At 34.4% G+C, this 18,615-nt stretch overlaps 3 protein-coding genes and 1 long non-coding RNA gene across 8 annotated transcripts; all 4 read right to left on the bottom strand.

The window, feature by feature from the left end:
* Positions 1-806: 806 nt before the first annotated feature.
* On the bottom strand, positions 807-1,561 carry LOC121223768 (uncharacterized). The gene is made up of 2 exons (XR_005921115.1): positions 1,464-1,561; positions 807-1,381 (listed from the first exon to the last, which is right to left on the bottom strand). It is a non-coding gene; the product is annotated as an uncharacterized lncRNA (long non-coding RNA).
* An 837-nt stretch (positions 1,562-2,398) lies between these two features.
* On the bottom strand, positions 2,399-7,584 carry LOC107922821 (U-box domain-containing protein 3). Of its 3 annotated transcripts, XR_005921114.1 has the most exons (6): positions 6,535-7,245; positions 6,166-6,446; positions 5,760-5,876; positions 3,568-5,436; positions 3,015-3,354; positions 2,399-2,816 (listed from the first exon to the last, which is right to left on the bottom strand). XR_005921114.1 is itself a non-coding variant. In XM_016853000.2 (5 exons), the coding sequence occupies exons 2-5, from the start codon at positions 6,439-6,441 to the stop codon at positions 3,289-3,291; spliced, it is 2,328 nt and encodes a 775-aa protein (XP_016708489.2). In that variant the 5' UTR covers positions 6,442-6,446; positions 7,324-7,584; the 3' UTR covers positions 2,860-3,288. The 3 variants fall into 3 exon arrangements, 2 of the variants coding, with proteins under 2 accessions (XP_016708489.2, XP_040962073.1); XM_016853000.2 differs by lacking the exons at positions 2,399-2,816; positions 6,535-7,245 and adding an exon at positions 7,324-7,584 and having other exon boundaries at positions 2,860-3,354; XM_041106139.1 differs by lacking the exon at positions 2,399-2,816 and having other exon boundaries at positions 2,860-3,354.
* A 2,149-nt stretch (positions 7,585-9,733) lies between these two features.
* On the bottom strand, positions 9,734-14,287 carry LOC107924684 (putative E3 ubiquitin-protein ligase XBAT35). Of its 2 annotated transcripts, none has more exons than XM_016855237.2 (9): positions 13,925-14,287; positions 13,518-13,632; positions 13,164-13,244; positions 12,981-13,069; positions 12,795-12,886; positions 12,541-12,622; positions 12,159-12,261; positions 11,469-11,554; positions 9,734-10,646 (listed from the first exon to the last, which is right to left on the bottom strand). In XM_016855237.2, exons 1-9 carry the CDS (start codon positions 14,045-14,047, stop codon positions 9,897-9,899), a joined length of 1,521 nt encoding a protein of 506 aa, XP_016710726.2. In that variant the 5' UTR covers positions 14,048-14,287; the 3' UTR covers positions 9,734-9,896. The 2 variants fall into 2 exon arrangements, with proteins under 2 accessions (XP_016710726.2, XP_016710727.2); XM_016855238.2 differs by having other exon boundaries at positions 12,981-13,037; positions 13,925-13,959.
* Positions 14,288-14,688: 401 nt separating this feature from the next.
* On the bottom strand, positions 14,689-17,017 carry LOC107922964 (rho-N domain-containing protein 1, chloroplastic). 2 transcript variants are annotated; one of them, XM_041106138.1, is made up of 3 exons: positions 16,861-17,004; positions 15,685-15,906; positions 14,689-15,603 (listed from the first exon to the last, which is right to left on the bottom strand). In XM_041106138.1, the coding sequence occupies exons 1-3, from the start codon at positions 16,898-16,900 to the stop codon at positions 14,861-14,863; spliced, it is 1,005 nt and encodes a 334-aa protein (XP_040962072.1). In that variant the 5' UTR covers positions 16,901-17,004; the 3' UTR covers positions 14,689-14,860. The 2 variants fall into 2 exon arrangements, with proteins under 2 accessions (XP_040962072.1, XP_016708654.1); XM_016853165.2 differs by having other exon boundaries at positions 14,689-15,906; positions 16,861-17,017.
* Positions 17,018-18,615: the final 1,598 nt, after the last annotated feature.

The following is an 18,615-nucleotide window of genomic DNA, read 5'->3' as shown; positions in this document are numbered from 1 at the left end:
CCTCCTTGCCTGGGAACAGCCTAAACAAAAAAACAACCCATCCACCCTCCAGTTACAAAATACAAATGCAGTGCTTGTTAACCTACTCGGCAAGTGGGAGTGTTTGCTTGATTAAAAAAAAATGTGTCTTTGCAGAAACAGATAAAGTTGACCGCATGAATCATTAGATTTACAATTTAATCAATTTAATTACTATTAAAATATTGTGACATTTAGTAAATTTGGGTTAATTTAAATTTTAATTAAGGTGTTTTTTTTATGTCCTTTTTAATCAGCATGAAAATTAATTTTTTTTAAATTTATGGTTGTTTTTTCAATAATGTTATCTTTAGATTTTAAATTTTGAATACGAAATTTTTCAATAAATTTTACCATTATTACCTTCTCACATTTTCTTTTCCAGAATTACTCATTTTCTGACCCATTTCTACTGTTGATTATCATCAAAATGAAAGAGAGTTGTGAAAAATAGAGAATCAAATACCTCAGTTTAACCCTCGGTAACTTCTTGGCCACAAGATGGTTAACAATCATATATCTACTCGGTAAAATGGACATTCTAAACGTAATACTATAGCCAATACAAAGCATGTTGCTTTTTCCATGAGCTTCTCAACCTGTCGTTGATAGTCGAACCTTAACGTAGTTAGTAGCTCAAGAGGGAGCACTCGAGCTACTAACAAATGTCTTTATTCTCTGAATTTGTTTAATATAAAGTTTTTCCTTTTTCCTCTTTCCTCGAGAAACATCTTCTTTTTCCAGATATAATAACAGGTATAACTTGAAGATCAATAAGAATCCAGGAATTGATTCCACCAAAAAAGAAAACACCTCCAAAACTCATTAAGGTAATCACAAAACAAAACAAACAGAGAGGGACCAGCAAGAAAGTAGCAAAACACAAAGGGTCCAGCATAGTACACTACCACCAGGGTAAAAGAAAACTTGATCAATGGATGGTAAAGTGCATGAGCAAAGCTGTTGGCTTCCTACTTCCCTGAATACATGAAAAAAAAGAACAGCTCCAGTTCCTTTGATCGTACCCTCCATCTCATTGAAAGTATCCCATAAGAAACCTCCAGGGGCGTCACTCGTGAGGCATAAAAGCTACACCAGAAAACAACTTTGTATTAGTCAGACTCCACCATCGGTTCAGTTCTCTTGCACCAACCAGGTTTACCCCTTGCAGCCCCATTGACGTTAAATTTTACGACGCCCGCGGGTGGAGGAGTCCAAAGCCGCCTATGCATGGTGCACACTGCAATGGATGTTTCCATCACGCTCTTTCAACGATGAAAGCATCTCCCCAGTATGCTTGAGCCCAAAAGATTGACCTTTAACTTCTTTGTGAAAAATAGCTCACCCGCCGACCATAGTGTACCTTGAAATACAAATTCGTTTCGAGTCAACCAGATCCACCACAGGAACTCAAAAGGAAAGATTTAAGATTAACAGGATTATACCAAATAATAGCCCGCCAAGAGAAAATTTGTTCCAGAATACTCGGATCCACTCACACTCATCATGAGCCATTAAAAACCAGTGGACTTTGGGCGGGGCTTTTAACTTCCATATCATGTTATAGTTGAAATTTCCCACCACACAGACATCATTAAAAAAACACATTACATGGTGATTTGACAGAAAAGGAGCCAGCTTTGTCGTTGCTGTCCCACAAAGAAAGTAAACCACTCACATGACACACTGAATGGCACTACCAAGCCCCCCAAATCCTCGTCACCATAGGGTGTTTTTATGTATGCTTAATTTGAATAATAATCCCTAAAACTAATTTTTTAGTTAGGTATTTATTCTAAGCATGTATTTAAATTATAATTATGTAATTATTATGGTTCAAAAAAATACTTTCCATTAAAAAAAATTATAATTAATATATAATTAAAAATACTATGTGTCAATCTTTGATTGGGTGAAAGATTTTTTTTAACGGTAATAATCATTGAAGCCATCTCTCCTAATAATGACTTTAAAATTTAAATTTATATTTCTCCTCAGCATTAAACATTTAAGTCGAGCGTCATTATCTGTCACGGAACAACACTCAACCTAAGAGTAAAATAGATGTCCATGTGGACCAAAATAAAACTCCATCACCAATATACAACATGGCACAACAGTGGGGCACAGTTGGAACAAACCCAGCAAATGTTAATCTTGTCCAGAAAAAAACCATCAACGGTTAACGACAAGTGTAAACAGTGTGGTGCGAAAGGAGGAAAAGTATTATAAAATCTCTCTACGTCCACTATATCTTTCATACTTGTTTTCTGTGGATCACAATTGTAGCAGGCCCAATTATAAGATCTCTAGACCCACTATGAATTTTGGGTTGTAAAAACTCTCGGCCTTGGCAACAAATCAAGTTAATGTTTGTCGGCAAATTTATTTATTATTTGCGGTAGAAAAAAACACTAAACAGAGAAACGTTCTTCATCTTGCTAACAATAAAATGTGAATCAAAGTGCTTACGGGTGCAATTGGAATCACAAATTCTACCCTCTGACATCATTAAAGAAAGAAAAGTGGTGGAAAGGCCATGAGAGATCAAACGCCGGAGGAGTCTGGTCAGAAGTATTAATTATTATGGAATGGTACCATAAATGCCAGCTGTTGTATAATTTCACTTTCAGCCCACCCCATGACTAACATGAGTGGACCAGTGCATGCCTTCGGCTACTCCCTTTTTCCTAAACACTAAAACATACGACTAGAGAAGTAGGGCCTTGAATGAATGCTGCAACTTTTAGGTGACAGCACTGCCCAAATTGACCTATTATCGAATATTGCATGCTGTCCTGCAGTGACAAACAGGTATACCAAATCACAGAAAATGGAACATTTCAAACCAAACCAAATTGCAAAAGTATCCTTTTAACAAGAACCTATATAGTAGATTACATGTACAACATATTTACAAAACTTAAGGAACAAATCAGAACCAGTTATTGCATGAACTAAACTAAATGAAGAAAAACAAAGTGAAGCTGTCATACCATAATCCTATGGCAAGCTATTATGCTCCATGGAAATATTCGAAGCAAATTATAGTCAAACCGAACACCTCACTGGAAAGCTTGCCCTATTTTCCCATAGGGATCAAAAAGAAACAAAGAATAGAGTTCACAATGCCCATGCATATAGCTTGACAACTAAAGAACGTATGGGAAGAGGGAGCTCCAACAAGATAACATGAGAAAAGAACAACTTACATGCAAGAAGGGTATCAAAAGAATCAGAAAATAAAAATATAACACAAGTTATCATATGTCACATCCTGCCCTTCCCTGTCGCACCTTCTCTCTGATTCCGGAAGTGACTAAGAAGCTGCTGTGCCTGCAACATTAAAAAAACAATATATCATATGCTTTATGATGTGCATCCCGAAAATTCGCATTACATAACACATTTTTCCAAACCAATCTAATTAACTACATTAAGGAATATAATCACAATTCCGCTTACTATTTGAAATTCCAGACACAGAAGCAGACAATGCAAGGACTGTAGCATTGTAACAGAAGAAGAGTTAAAAACTAAGCTGCATACCTTTTCCTTTGCTCTTGGTGTGCCGGACTGAGACAGTGCAACTAGGGATGGAATGGCCCCTTCTTGCAAAACCAAGGTACAAAACTTGGAACTGTTAAGGCATAGTTGCAGCAATGCAGAGGCAGCATTTTCCTTACCCCTCGGCGACCCTGATTCAACAACTTCCATTAGTACTGGGATACCGTCTTCCTGTACAATTGCCAAACGCCCTTCCGCAATTGTGGACAGGTTCGAGAGAAGAGCAACTGCCTTGTCAACCATCCCACTATCAGGATCCAAAAACTTGACAAGGTATTTCACCGTGCCAGCTTGCACTATACGAGCCTTATTTTCATGAAAGATTGACAAGTTAAACAAAGCAGTAGCAGCATCTTTTCTTCCTCTCAATGTTCCTGAGCCTAGAAGATTTACCAAGGCTTTTACAGCACCAGAGCGGCCGATCCTTGCCTTGTACTCTTCCAAGACAGAAAGACTGAACAAAGCTGCCGCAGAGTTTTCTTTGCCTCCATCATTTCCAGACTTTAAAACATGAATTAGTGGCTCTATTGCTCCCGATTTTGCAATTCTAGCCTTGTTATCTTCATTAATTGAGAGGTTTAGAAGGGCTGTAACAGCATGCTCTTGCGTTAGCTTTACTTTTGAGTATAATAGAGAAAGTAATGGCGCAATAGCACCACATTGACCTATAATTATTCGATTTTCCATGTTGTGCTTTGCAAGAAAGCGCAATTCTGCAGCAGCTGCTGTTTGGACTTCATTGGATAGGCTTTTAAGGTTGTCCACTAACGTCTTCACATGGGAACTCGTCGTCAAATCATCACATCCTGACCCAGATTCAATGAAATAAGGGCTGTTATAATTATGGTTTCCGTTGACTGACTTTTCTATTTTTGCTCCAGAGGCCTGCAACTGCTTTCCTGTTATCCAGGAAGAAAGTCCAGCTTCTTTTGTTAATGAGGAAGTACCAAGGCCCTCAGATGAAATTTCAGCTAAGTCATTCCTTTCATGTTTCTTTGAACTACTAGAGGCACAATCAATGCTAGAAACTTCACTTGAGGCTGATTCAGTCCTGCTGTGAAAAAATGACTGATTGGAGGATTGCTGATCATACTTGTCAATCTCCCTGCTTTGGTATCCATAGCATACTTGGTTATATTTTGATGAGGTGTCAATCTTCTGCTTCTCTAAACCATTTCCACCTTCAGGAGATGATCTTGATGTGGAGCAACTACCGTTTGCAAAGCAAGTACTATCAGTGTGAGTTAAATCTTGAGATGATAAATGATTTGAAGGAGAAATTGAGACAAGTTTTGCACGGCCGCTGTTACTAGAAAGTTGTAAGTTGTTTTCCTCACACCAACTTGCTACCATAGCTTTGACTATGTCATTTGGAATGAGCTTTGTATGTGTAAGTGTTTGATGCGTCTTTGGGCAAATGGACAGTCCACTATCAAGCCACTTTTGGATGGAAGTGCGGTCATAAGTTTGCCCAGAAGCGACAATAACAGGATCCATCATAAGTTCCAACGACAAGGGGCAAAGGAAGCGTGGAGGTATCAAAATACCACATGTGGGTACAAAGTGCTGTGTTTTAAGCATATAATCACGTATACAAGAGATGAGATCCACAATCTGGTTGATTTGATCTAATTTCCCTTTTGCACTGTTGACTTGCACATTCATTCTCTCTTTTTCCACAGCCACAGTTTCTTTGAACAACTCCCGGCTTGACGACAAGTTCAGTGATTTGAAAACTTTTATCAAATGATCAGTGCAAGGAATAGCATCATCTCTTAGACTTATCAAAGCCTCTCCTACATCTTCCAATGGTCTCTCCTGCTGTAGATGTTTAATTTCCCGCATACAGTGCTGAAACAATTGAATATTAGTTAGTGTCACTACACAAAACCGACACAACACTGAAAAAGTTATATGCCTTGACAATTTCCAGAAGGACAATAAAATTTGTAGAAAGAAAATGACTACCATTTCTTTTTTCATCCAAACATAGTATGAAACAACAAATTCGATCTTTTCTTATGATGATGACTTCGAATTCGATCTATATAATATGTGACATAACTGAAGTGAAGTGAAGAGCTTTGCATTTTTATCAGAAAAGGCTCCAAAAATGAGATAGAATTTTTGTCATCCAATAATGGCATGAGCAATAAATTTGACCTTTTTCGTACCTGAACAGTGGTTATACTTGAAGTGGATAGTGATGATTGCAATGATCTATGTAATACTTGACATATCTGAAGCGAAGAGCTTTGCATTTTTATCAGAAAAGACTCACTCTGAAGAACCTGTATATGTTTTTAAAACATAAATAAATAAATAAACTGAAATATGATAGTAGTTGAAGCCTAAAAGCCCTACTTCTTTTACTGAAGAAGGTATACATAATTCATCTCAATATCCAAAATTCAAGCTTGGCTTCTCTGTTTTATTTGAAGCAATGCCATTAAAATATGCTTGGATACTGGTTTTAAAAAGTGAACAATAGAAAAGCATAATGATCAAAAACTAGAATATGATCATAGAACACTGATGTTACAACAGATAGTGTTCAGTACAGATTGAAATTAAACTTACCCTGTGGATTTTGCTCATATTATAACACCACTTCTCCACGAATTCTCGAGCCTCATTCACAAGCAAATCTAGCTCTTCGCACTCTTTATATAGAGTTTCATCTGAAGGTATCTTGCAATCAACAATATCATCAAGCAGTGGTTTTAAAATTTTTAACACAACAACCATATTTCTGTAATTCTTTTCCATGGGAACAACTTTTATTGTCTGGCATGATGTGAGATGAATAAATCGAGAGATGCTGTTGATGAGATATCTCACAGAGGTTGTTTCCATCTGACCTGTAATGTATGCAGCAAATCAGAATTTATTAAAAAAAAGCCATTGAAGAAATTTGAAGTTTGCACCATTGTCGGTGTTGTCTTTTACCCATAATCTAAGGTAGTCCAGTCTTCTAGATTTCGAGCAAAAGGATAAAGATCAGATATTTTTACAATTTTTCATAGCAAGTGAAAGGCTTTTGATTGATGTCTCTATGGGGAACATAGACAAACACATGCACTGCTACTGGAAATTGTTCACCAATGCCATGGGAAACCTTTTATCAAACTTACTTTACAAAATTTAAATTTCCTTAAAACAAGCAAATTTTAATAAATAAAAAAAATCGAGTATAAAGAAAAGGGCTTTTTGACTAATATCACTGTTGACTTTTTCCAATATGGTCTAAAATCCTTAGACTTAGCTATCCAACACAAATTAAAGGAAAGAGGATTTTGATTGAAAAACAAAGAAGCTTCATAAAAGTGTGTATAAATGTATAATACACACCTCATTGTTTCTTAACAGAGCTAAAGTGACATGGATAGAGAATTCTTAAAACATTAATATGAAAAACAAATTCATTCTTCAGTTACTAGTTGAAGAAATGTAAATACAAATTTGAAGTACAACAAAATCAAAAGCCAAGTTTAACGGAGTTAGCAAAGCTTCCAACCAAAAATGGCTAATCAGTAAACTCACTCAACCTGGTTTTTTTTTTCTTACACTCAGTCTATTAAAAATATATATTTCAAATGCTACATCACAGCAACAAGAACAAACAGCACTCAAAAATAACATTCACATTAAACTACAAGAGCTTCCCAGTGCTTAAATCCAATTTATATAATGAAAAACACACCGACATATTATTACACCATAAAGAAATATATATACCTGTTTCTTGAAGTGGGTTTAAGCTGGTGAAACGAAGAAAGCAAGGATCTTGATGTACATTTGAGTAATGACATAAACCTGAAAAAAAAAATCAAATATTAAACCCTGAAGCATTAAACATGACAACTTCAAGCTCAGCTTTTTTTTCTTTTTCCCCAGAAAAGTTGCATGAGGGAGAAAGCTGACAGAACTGGAACCCAATAAGGAAACACACAAAAAGAAAAGAAAGAGAAGGTTGAACTGGGCGGGACCCCTATTTGGCCGAAGATTTGTCAGGAGGAGACTTGTAATTAATCACCATTATTACATAAAACAAAGGGGAGTTTCAAACAAAGTGTTACAAACATTTGAAGTAACGTTTCTACTGAGGTAATTTGAATTTCGAGATTAATTTTATTTTTATATATTTTATACGAAAATTGCATGTTTTAATATTGTTGGGTCTAATTTAGAGGTGTTCATGTGTCGGGCGGCCTGGCTCGGCCCGTCCAAAATATGAGAGGGTTCGGATAAAAATATAGGCTCGAAATATGGGCTTGGGTAAAAAACGAGGCCCGTTTCGGACAAAATTTTTTTGGCCCGGCCCGAAAATATATTAAATATATATTTTTTATTTTTAAAATATACTAGTTTTAGTTTTATTTTAAGTTTTAAGTTAGAAAATGTTAGATTTTGTTACAACAATTAATACAATTAGCAATTAATAATTTGATATAATTTGATAATTTTACTAACAACTAATACAATTAACAATTAATAATTTTACTAACAAAATGTTAGTAACAATTAATAATTAATAATTTGATATAATTTGATAATTTTAGTAACAATTAATACAATTAACAATTAATAATTTTACTAACAAAATGTTAAATTTTACAAAATGTTGACTAGTACAAAAAAATATAATTTGATACAATTTTAATAACAATTAATTTTGATAACAATTAATTTTAATAACAATTAGTTTTAATTTTAATAAAAATATAATTTTAATTTTAATTAGAAAACGGGCCGGACCAGGCTTGGGTTCCATATTTTTTTCTCCGGGCTGGGCCTAGACAAATCTCAGGCCCATATTTTGGCCCGAGCCTAGGAAGCGGGTTGAAATTTTTTGGGCCCAGCCCGGCCCATAAACACCTCTAGTCTAATGATAAAATATTATTTCTATTAAAAAAATATGTTTTAATATTATTGAGTCTAATAATAAAATATATTATAAAACACTATTTCTTTAAAAATAAAATTTAAACCCCATAGTTACCATTCATTACAAATTGACATAAGTACAAACAAAGACAAACTTTCAGGTCCCTTAGCTGCTTTAATTATAACAGATTGCCCCATTTTTGGGTCCTGTTGATCCATTGCGAGCTATCAAACATATTTCCTGAAGATGAACCAAACCTCTCCAAATCATCCCCTTTTTCAGTTCATAAGTTGCATCATGTCATGTGTCTCCCCACTTTCATCTATTTCGTGGGAAATTACTGTCATTACTTTGTTTCTTTTTGTACAAAACTAGCTTATAAACCTCCTAAAGTACCTTAGTTAATGGAGGTCACACAAGTCAATCACTTCACCTGGTTAAAAAGGGTTTGCTTAATGACCCAAATTAATTGCTCAAACTCTTTTTAACTGCTTTGACTTCTATTTTAGTTTTTCAGAAACACATGCTTGCAAATCCCACTTTTAATAAATCACATCAGATTACATTACTCACCCCCCTTGATCTTACAATTTAATTTTTATTTTTATTTTTGCTTTTATATTTTACTTTGGACCGACACTGGTCTAAGATTCCAAGGCTTCATTTAAGGCTAGCTTTACTTTCAAAACTACCTTATCCCAATCTACCAAGATCTTCAAGTGTCGGTCACATGGTCAATCCAGTAGCAAACAACTAGAAATGCTTACGTCTCGACAGTAAGCGGCCTTACAGTTCAATCAATCTCTATGATTCCTTTGTCGACAGTAATCTCAAACCCATGATCGTGGTAAGTTTTCATTCACAGTGAAAAATAAAGTGATGCTTCGTTCTATCAATCTGGCACTACGAAACTACAGTAAATTTGGACTGTAGCAAGGAGCAGGAGATTCTGGAGATGTGGGAAGGGTCTTGCTGTTGCAATGGTGGGCTCCTTTTAGTGCTTCTACTTTTAAGACTAAAATTGACTACTTTCGTGGCCAAGACATCATAAAAACATAAGCTCTTTTTTTTCTCTGCAGGACATGATCCTTAAAATGCTCCTTTTCTTTGTTTTTGGTAAAGGGAGATTTACAGCGATTACTTTTATAACGAAACATACACATGTCTGAAAACAGACAGAAAGGCAAACCTGTCAGAGTTACTGATTCACTTGCTTCAGCTTCAAGTTATATCACTCAAATCAAATGAAGTTTCCAGGAATGACACTGATAAGGAATTGTATATTTCACTAAATAATGTTTTTCTTAGTATATGATAATGTCATTTACAGTAACTTGATTTTGTAACAAAAACTTTAAAATTTCAATAAGTTTAATCTGCCATGCATAAGACAATCCATGTGTATTATTGGTTTTTCCACCCATCATACGGTATAGAGCCTTATAACTTTATCTATCTTGCTTCGGCAAACGGGGCATAGTCCATTTTTGGCCTTTATCTCATTTAAGCAAGACATGCAACCAGCCATATGACCACAGGGGATGCATGCACCTTCTACCGGAGCTTCCCAACATATTATACAAGAGGAAGAACCATCTCCTTTAGCATCATTTGTGGTTGAGGCTCCATGATCTGTTGTTGTCGTAGCAGGCAAATGCACTGGATTGAAATCAATTGAAGGATACTGACTTGGTTCTTCAACTAAAACATCATCAGGAATTGGTGGAGCAGATGGAGACATGGAAGCATTGAGTCCACTTGTTTGGACATGGGCAGGAGGATCCAAGAGGCTTTGGACTTGATGACTTTGTTTACCAGTAGGTCTAGAATCAGGCACATCCCAGTCGTTCTCTTTTTTAGTTCGTGCATCCATCCAACCACTGTGATCTCCAAGGGTTTGGACAGAGGGTCCAGAATCTAACACACCCCAACCATTGTAATCCTTTCTGGTTGGTCCACCCATCCATCCTGTGTTACCTAGCTCTGAATGTTCCCGTCCATCAGTAGGACCCCATCCATTATAACTTTCAGCATTTGTAGAAATCTCCCAACCGTTTGCATCAACTGCCCCAGAGCACCAGTTATTATTACGTTCTGGAGATTCAGCAACAGTTTGATGTGCATTTGCTGCACTTGAAGTTTGGGTATCAAGAACTGTTGGGGACGGGACAACCTAGAAACATTGCAGCTCTTGTTAGTATGCAAGATGCTTCCTGTATGTTATATAATGCAATTTATCAAACAAAACGAAGAAAAATAGTACTATTTGTGAAACATAAAACACAACTTTCCAAAACTAATCCAACATAACCATTGAGTTACTTACAACAAAATATTCAAAGTCCCCCAATGAAAAATGACAGAAATTTCAAGAAAACAAATTACACTTGCCTGACTAACTTGATTTCTGAACAAATGAAGATGCTAAGTCATAAACCAGACCTCTAAAGCAATCCTCTTTAACAGACCAACGGACCAAGCACATGCATGTTTTCCATCACTCCTCTAATTTTATAGCCTCCATAACTTGAAGAGCAGCATTCAAAATAATTTATACCGAAATGCTCAGAAAAATAACAAACTCATGTTTTCCACTCTTAACTGTTCACATTTGAATCCGAGCATAAGTCTATCCCAATCTAATTGAAACTAGACCAATTAGAGCCTATTACAATTACAATGATGCAATGACTATTTTCACAAGAATGTATTGTGATATAGTTTACCTGAAATTGTCAATACAAATACACATTTTGAAGTAACACTAGTATTCCTCCTATAAAAGATAAAAGAACCTATTTCCAAAGATGATTTATACACTCATTTCCTCCCCATCTGATTAGATAAGAGTTTTGATTTTCATAATGAATTAAATATCCAATGACACCATTTTTATCACCTCTCAGAATTTCGAACATGCATGTATTCAGTTCTTTTTTGCGCAAAAACTAAGAGATACAAATTTCAGCAGGGTGATATATAGAATCAACTAAACCTGAAGATTTCCTTTGCATGCACTATATAACCATTGAAGCTGCTGCTTGTCTCCATCATTTCCAGATGCAATCTTGTATCGAGTTTCTAACAGATAAAAATGGAATGAGTAAAAAGGTTCAAACACCAAAGGATATTATACACAAAAGGACTGTTGGTGAATACAATGGGAAAATGAGAAAGCCAATGTCTATTTCACTTAACAGTTAGATTTATTACTGCATTCATTCATAGCTAAACAATTTGCTATCACAGAATACTTCCAATTCCAAAGCTGCAAATTAAATAATCAATGATGAAGCTTGCCTCATCTTATTGATATATATATGTATGACAAAACAATGGTATGATAAAAGAGAAAAAGAGCAATCATAGATCTGAACTTATGCCTTTAATCAACCATTTTTATATTAATCATATTTATATAGACACCATCAAATAGCAAAGTTGATCATATCACTAGAATAACAAGCATGATGCAGGAGCTTTACAGATGCATAAAGGTCATATGCAACACCAAAACATGGAACAAGCAATTCAATTAATAACATTCAGTGCCTAAGGAGAGTAGAGAACAATAAGAACCATAACATGACTAAGAGTATTCTTAAAAACAGCCAAATACTTACCAGATCAGTTTCTTATCAGAAAAGAAAAAAAAAGGACAATAGGTTCAGCTATAGGAAGTTACTGGTAGTCTGATCAAATATGACAAGTGCTGGATCTGATTTAAGAAATTTGGGTTCTTCAATTTTGGCCTTCCAAAGAGCGATGACCGTCTGAGGCTGGGCATCCTGCTCGTATCAAGAATGTAGATATTAACTATAAATATATGACATTTTTAAAAGTTATATCCATGCCTGAAAGGCAAACTTAAAAGGAAAACAAAAAGGGGATTATGACATTATATGATGAATAAAATGGCTATATGAACTTCTCTTCACAAGTTATTTATTGAATAATTCTCAAAGTCAGACTATATTCTTCCAGGGGACTAGGGTAAAGGGCAAATTGAGTAAATGAAAATTTAAAGCATTGCGTTGAAAACAAGATGACCATTTTAGTGGCCTAACCTGCAAAGTGGAATATATTGCAAGCTCGAATCTGGGAGGCCTCATGGGATTACCAGAACCACAAGGTATAATCACAACCCAGCTGTAAGAAAGCACATTAATTAGTACACAAGTAGTGCATTTAAAGGGACTTGATCAGTTAACATTATATATATAATTTTAATGAGAATCAGATATGCTCTAGATAAACTAAAAAGTGTGGAAAATATCAAGAAAAGTTGGATATAAAGGCAGTAAATGTACATTGTACAGACATTTTCCTTGATAACAACTGAGGAGCAAATCCACCAAGGAAGCTTGGACCGTGAAACTCCCGAAACCAGCCAGAGAAACAGCAAAAATGATTCTGGATAGAACAACACATGCATGAAGCCTAGGAAAAACAACCTACCATAGCAAAAAAGATTAATTAATTATGCACGTATTTCCCTCAAGCGTACCTCAATTGCACGGACAATATTTGTACACCCTTTATTTCTGGCAACCTCAAGCGGTGTCTGACAATCATCATTCCTCAATAAAAAATTAGCTGAAAACATTAATGTCAAACAAGAGCTTATAATACAAATAACAAATACCGAACTAGATCATAATTCCCGAGTTAAGCAAATAGGAAGACATACCGCCACGAGAAAGAAGCAGCTTAACAGTTTGCTCCAGGCCTCTTTTTGCAGCATGATGTAACGGAGTCCCTGCATTACGTCCTGCGAATGAAGGTTAAGTAAGAAGCAGAGTTAACACAAGATGCTTTTTATTACCAAGGAAAAAACATAAAAACAAAAAAAAAACAAAACACACACACACACACACAACTGTTCAATGTTTATGCACCCAATTCAGAATGTTTTTAACTTTTAATTATAAAGTGAGAGTGCGTACACCATGCAACAGAGTAAATAACTTGTCCAGAAATTTAGAACTTATTACAAAAACGAATCTTGGGCAAAAATCAAAATATACTATCAAAAGAAACCTACCAGGGCGGTAAGCATTGACATTGGCACCCATCTCAATCAGTGTCTTGGCCACATCTATTAATTCAGGATTCATGCATGCCACAATGAGGGCAGTCTTTCCATCTCTGTCTATCCACTACATCACAAAAACAACTCAGACTATAACTTTCATAATTTCATTATACAAAACACACATATAAGCAAGAATCAACCATAAATGATCAAATTACTTCTTTTTTTACTTATTTTCTGCTTTTCTGGGAACCACGAACGACACCCAGACTTTAACATGTACAATTTAAGGCGAACTGAACAACAAACCAACGTTCCCTAAAGGCCAACTCTTTATCGACTTTCCATCAAAATTACCTTAGAAAACTGACTGAATATAACTATGTAAGGGGAACAAATAGTTGAAGTATACGCACCTCAAGGCCAGTACCTTCTCTGCAAAGAGATTTAATGCCATCCACGTTCCCGGCAATTGCAGCCTGATAAAGCAACTCGTCTTTTGATGGCTTTGGGCGCATCGTATCAAGTTTCTGACCCATCTATAAGCTTTTACCCACAAATATTTTTGAAGCAAAAACAAGAAGTGCGCCAGAGGTTTGAAGGAAGCGAAAGCGGGTGGTAGTGATGAAGATTTGTAGGAGGAAACTTCTAAAGAAGTTGTAAATATTGCATTGTATTAATTGGAAGACAAAGGGAAACAGAGAGTTGAGGGAAGATAATTTGTCAGATTGATACGGTGAGAATAGCCACACCTAAACAGCCAAGTGGATCCATGTTCAATTCCATCACATTTTCGTAAATTAAACTAAAATTAATAAAAATGTAAAAGATTGTTTATTTAATAGTTATCGTTTAAAAAGTATACGATTTTAATAAAAGAAATTGCATATTACTCAATTAATAATTATTGATAAAAAAATTTAAAGAAAATGTCAACAATGATAAAGACTGTATTGGAGGATAACGAACAATATAAAAAAATTAAATAATGTTTATAATTTTACTAATATAAAAACATAAACCAAAAAAAAGATTATTACAACTTAAAATATTATTTAATTATATAAATTATTACAACTTTTATATTAACCAAATTAGATAACATTTTGTGTAATCAGGTAATATACAAAACTCGCCTGTTTTAGAATTTTAAAAAATGAGTACTTGCGCTTTGTTAATATAATATAACGTTAAAGAAGATTGATTTCTTTAATGACTGAATATCTAAACATCCATGGTTTCCCATCTCCCAATGATAAATAAAATGTAAGTGGTATTAAAAGTTTAAAAACCAGCATCTCACAGCTATCAAAATGCAAGTCATCTTTCGTTTTTGGTAGCTTCATCGTGAACTAACTCAGCAAGACCACCAACTCGCTCTTCTTCATTTTGGAGAATCCTTTCAAACCCCGAGATTTTGCAAGTGCCCTTAGTTCTTGTACCTTCAATGCACTGAGATCTTCGTGTTCAACCTGCTGTTCACTCTCATCTCTACCAACATCCGTAGATTTGCTCTCTGACAACTCATCCAACATGTTAGGTTCTTGATAGATTGACTCAGCCTCAGATTCAGACTCTAGTTCCGGCAAGTGATCAGGCGCAGCAGGTGACTCAACCAAACTCAAATTTCCGTCTGAATTTATGGTCTCCTCACTGGAATAAACTTGCTGATATTTTGTTCGCAGAACAGGTGACTTGCGTCGAAAATTTGATGCTGGTCTACTTAAAGTAGGGGCATAAGGTTTTTTGTCCTCGGTCTTCACTCTAACATTAGAATCAAAGAAGCTGGAGCTTTTATCTTCAATGGAAGAGTCATTCACTTCCGGATGATCCAAATGCAGGCCGCTGCTGTTGCCAATGCCGTCATTTTTCTTTCCTTGTTCGACTGAGTGTTTCCTCAACAGTTTAAGGAGCGAATCAACTGTTTCACTCTCATTGCTTTTTCTTTGTAAGGCTTCAGCTCTCTTATCTTCTTTAGCAGCTGCTCTTTCTCGAAGTTTAGCTTGGACCTTCTTGAAAAGCTCCACAATCTCCTTCTCCCTTGGAGATGGGGCTGCTGTAGCTTGAAAATTTGTCGAACCGGATAGCGAGAGAACTGGCCCATTTTTCGAAGATAACATTTCAGATTCATCAAGATTTTCAAAACTATATTTGTCTTCATTTTGCCTATTCCTACCTTGCAACCCATGTCTTTGCCTTGAGAAGTCAGGGCTCCTCCTATGACCACTAGAACTTGCTTTGCATGCAAAAGGTGTTCCCCTGGAACCACATTTTGAAGATCTTATCTTCACCAGCGAACAAATTCTGCGTTCGCTATATGAAGAGCAAGGAGATAATGTCAAGGCTCTTCCAGAAATACCTGAGCAGGAGCGATATCTGCAGTCTGCTGGTCCATAACCTACAATAATATCAGTACTCAGAGACAAATTTAAGAAGATAACCATTTAAGAAGCAAGATCGTTTATAGCCTATTTCTTCACCCATGACACTTACCAGAAACCCAAATAAAAAATAGTCAATAAATTACACAAACTGACGATTTGACAATCTAGTCTCATAGCTCCCTTAGGTGAATCCCACAATCAACATCAATCGTCCCAAAGTTTAAATCACTTAAACAGGAAAAAATGAAAACGAAGTTTCTCTCAAACATATATAAGCATTGCCTACTAAACATACATCGAAGTTTCTACTTATTGGGGCAAATATAAATGGCAGATAAGGCTTAGTTTCCTCTTCCCAACCACCTCTGCATTCGTCTAAAGGTTGTATGGATGCACAATGTCCTCAACTTCCCTCTATCAGCTATTAAATATTCACTGTGTGTGCCATCACTGAGTCTGAGAAAACTCAAAGACCATTTAACCCTTTTGCATGACTCTCGCCTGCTCTAACTATGAAAACTACTGACTGGTGATGCTACAATCAAAAGCATTATTCTATAACATATTTTTCCCAAAAATAAAAGAAAAGAAGAAAGCATAACACAATTAAACAACCTCCCATACCTAAATATATTTAACATGTAAAACTGAATAATCTTCAAATATTTTAGAGAAACCAGGATGAATGGTCAAAATAATATAAGATTAGTATGGATTAAACAGGTTCTTTTTTTAAAAGGAGGGCAGTCTGGATAAGTTAACAACAGAGTACGAAACCTCTAGAGCGCAGCTATGTTTAACAAAAATGGGATATGTATGTATATAAATACCCATCCTCAACCTAATAGAGCAAACATTTCCTTTCCTCTCATTTCATTTCTCATGGTTTCTTGGCAACCAAACAGAAAACGAAGGAAATTGAATTAAAATCTCCCAAGAAAATAAGATGCAAAGGAAGAGAAATTTACCAGGAACGTTATTGGAAACAAGATGAAGTGCGTGCGACATGGGTTTGGGGGGATTCTGGTGAAGCTCCAAAAGAAGGCGTTTTTGTGGCGCTCTTGCATTCACCTCGCAGGGTTTATGTACTTTGAAGTAAACCGAGGTTTTTCCTGTTTTTCTTTTTTCCCCTTTTTTGGAAATTATAATAAGGTTAAAATCTGCAAACAGTCACTGTACTTTTTCTAATTTTGATATTTAGTCCTTATTCTTTTATTTCTAAAATTTAGCCCTTTTACTTTTCAATTTTTAAAACTTAGGTCCAATTGTTAATACTATTAAAATTATTTTGTTAAATTCAAGCTCATTGCAACGTCATTTTTTAAATTATCTTGCTACCAAATAATTTTTTAATTTTAAAATGTCACACCAACCAATTTGATAAAAGATTTAACTGTGTTAGTAATTTAATATATACTTTAAATTTTGAAAACTAGAAGAATTAAATTCTATGAAATAAAGATATAGAGAATAAAGTTTAAAATTTTGAAAAGAGCACATACAACTGTAACATATTTTAACTTTATAATAAACCATTAATAAAGACTTGCTTACACAGTAATTACTATACTTTATGTTCCATCAATCTCTCTACTTCATTCTATTTATAATAACATTTAAGACAATTATAATAATATTTGGGATTTAAATTATATTTCGATTTTTCAAATTTCAAATTTATAATATATTAATAATATTATTAATTTGTGAGATTTAGTCAATATCTTTATTAAGATTGACAAATGTTGTTTCATTTATTAAATATTATTTTTATTTAATTAAATTTGATTAATATATTTTTATATAAATTTTAAATATTTTATTACAATAATAACTTAACTAAAGTTTATTATATTTATTTTATTTAGAAAAACAATTAATTTTACACAAATTTGAGACAATAGGTTATTATAAAAACCTAACTCATTAAAGAGTATTAATGTTATAAATGAAAATTTGTTATAGATATCTCAACTAATTTCATTCTTCGTAGTTATTATTGATGTTATAGATGAAAAGTTGTTATAGAAGATAAAATATAAAAATTCGATTTTATAGCAAACTTAACTATTATAATGAAGGGTAATTATACACTTAGTCGCCCCATTATTAGCGTGTTTTTGTTTTTGTCATTAAACTATAAAAAGTTCTAATTTTGTCACTGATGTTTTAGATTGATTATATTTTGGTCGCTCTCCGTTAAATGGTTAATGGAAATAATGATGTGGCTTTTTCTAATTGGTATAGGAACACATTTAGTCCTCAATACTTACACATTCTATTAATTTGATCATAATTCTAAATAATTTAATAAATTTAACCCTCCACATTTATAAATTCTATCAATTTGATCATCAAACACATATAATTAAATATAAATATAGTTAAATGATTTTTATGTATTATGAAAAAGTACAAAATATAATATTATTTATTTATATTTTGAGGAAATTGTACCCATAGTAGATATAAATAATATAGTACTTCATCAAATATATATATACATGTAATCTCTCCAATCTTTAAAGTTCGTATCCTATTTAAGTTTAGGTATTGTTAACATTAGAATTGATATTTATACATGTAAAAGAACTAATGCATCCGGTATGTACCTATGTTAATAATTTCTTTCCGTAGCTTGGCATTATGGAACTCCACCATAAAATTACATGTAATATGACGAAGGTAGTAAATTGGGTAAGCATTGGGAGGACTTCATTGAA

The sequence above is a fragment of the Gossypium hirsutum genome, chromosome D11 (genome assembly GCF_007990345.1).
Source record: "Gossypium hirsutum isolate 1008001.06 chromosome D11, Gossypium_hirsutum_v2.1, whole genome shotgun sequence".
In the NCBI taxonomy this organism is placed as follows: Eukaryota; Viridiplantae; Streptophyta; class Magnoliopsida; order Malvales; family Malvaceae; genus Gossypium; species Gossypium hirsutum.
This window is presented reverse-complemented; position numbering and strand designations above follow the sequence as displayed.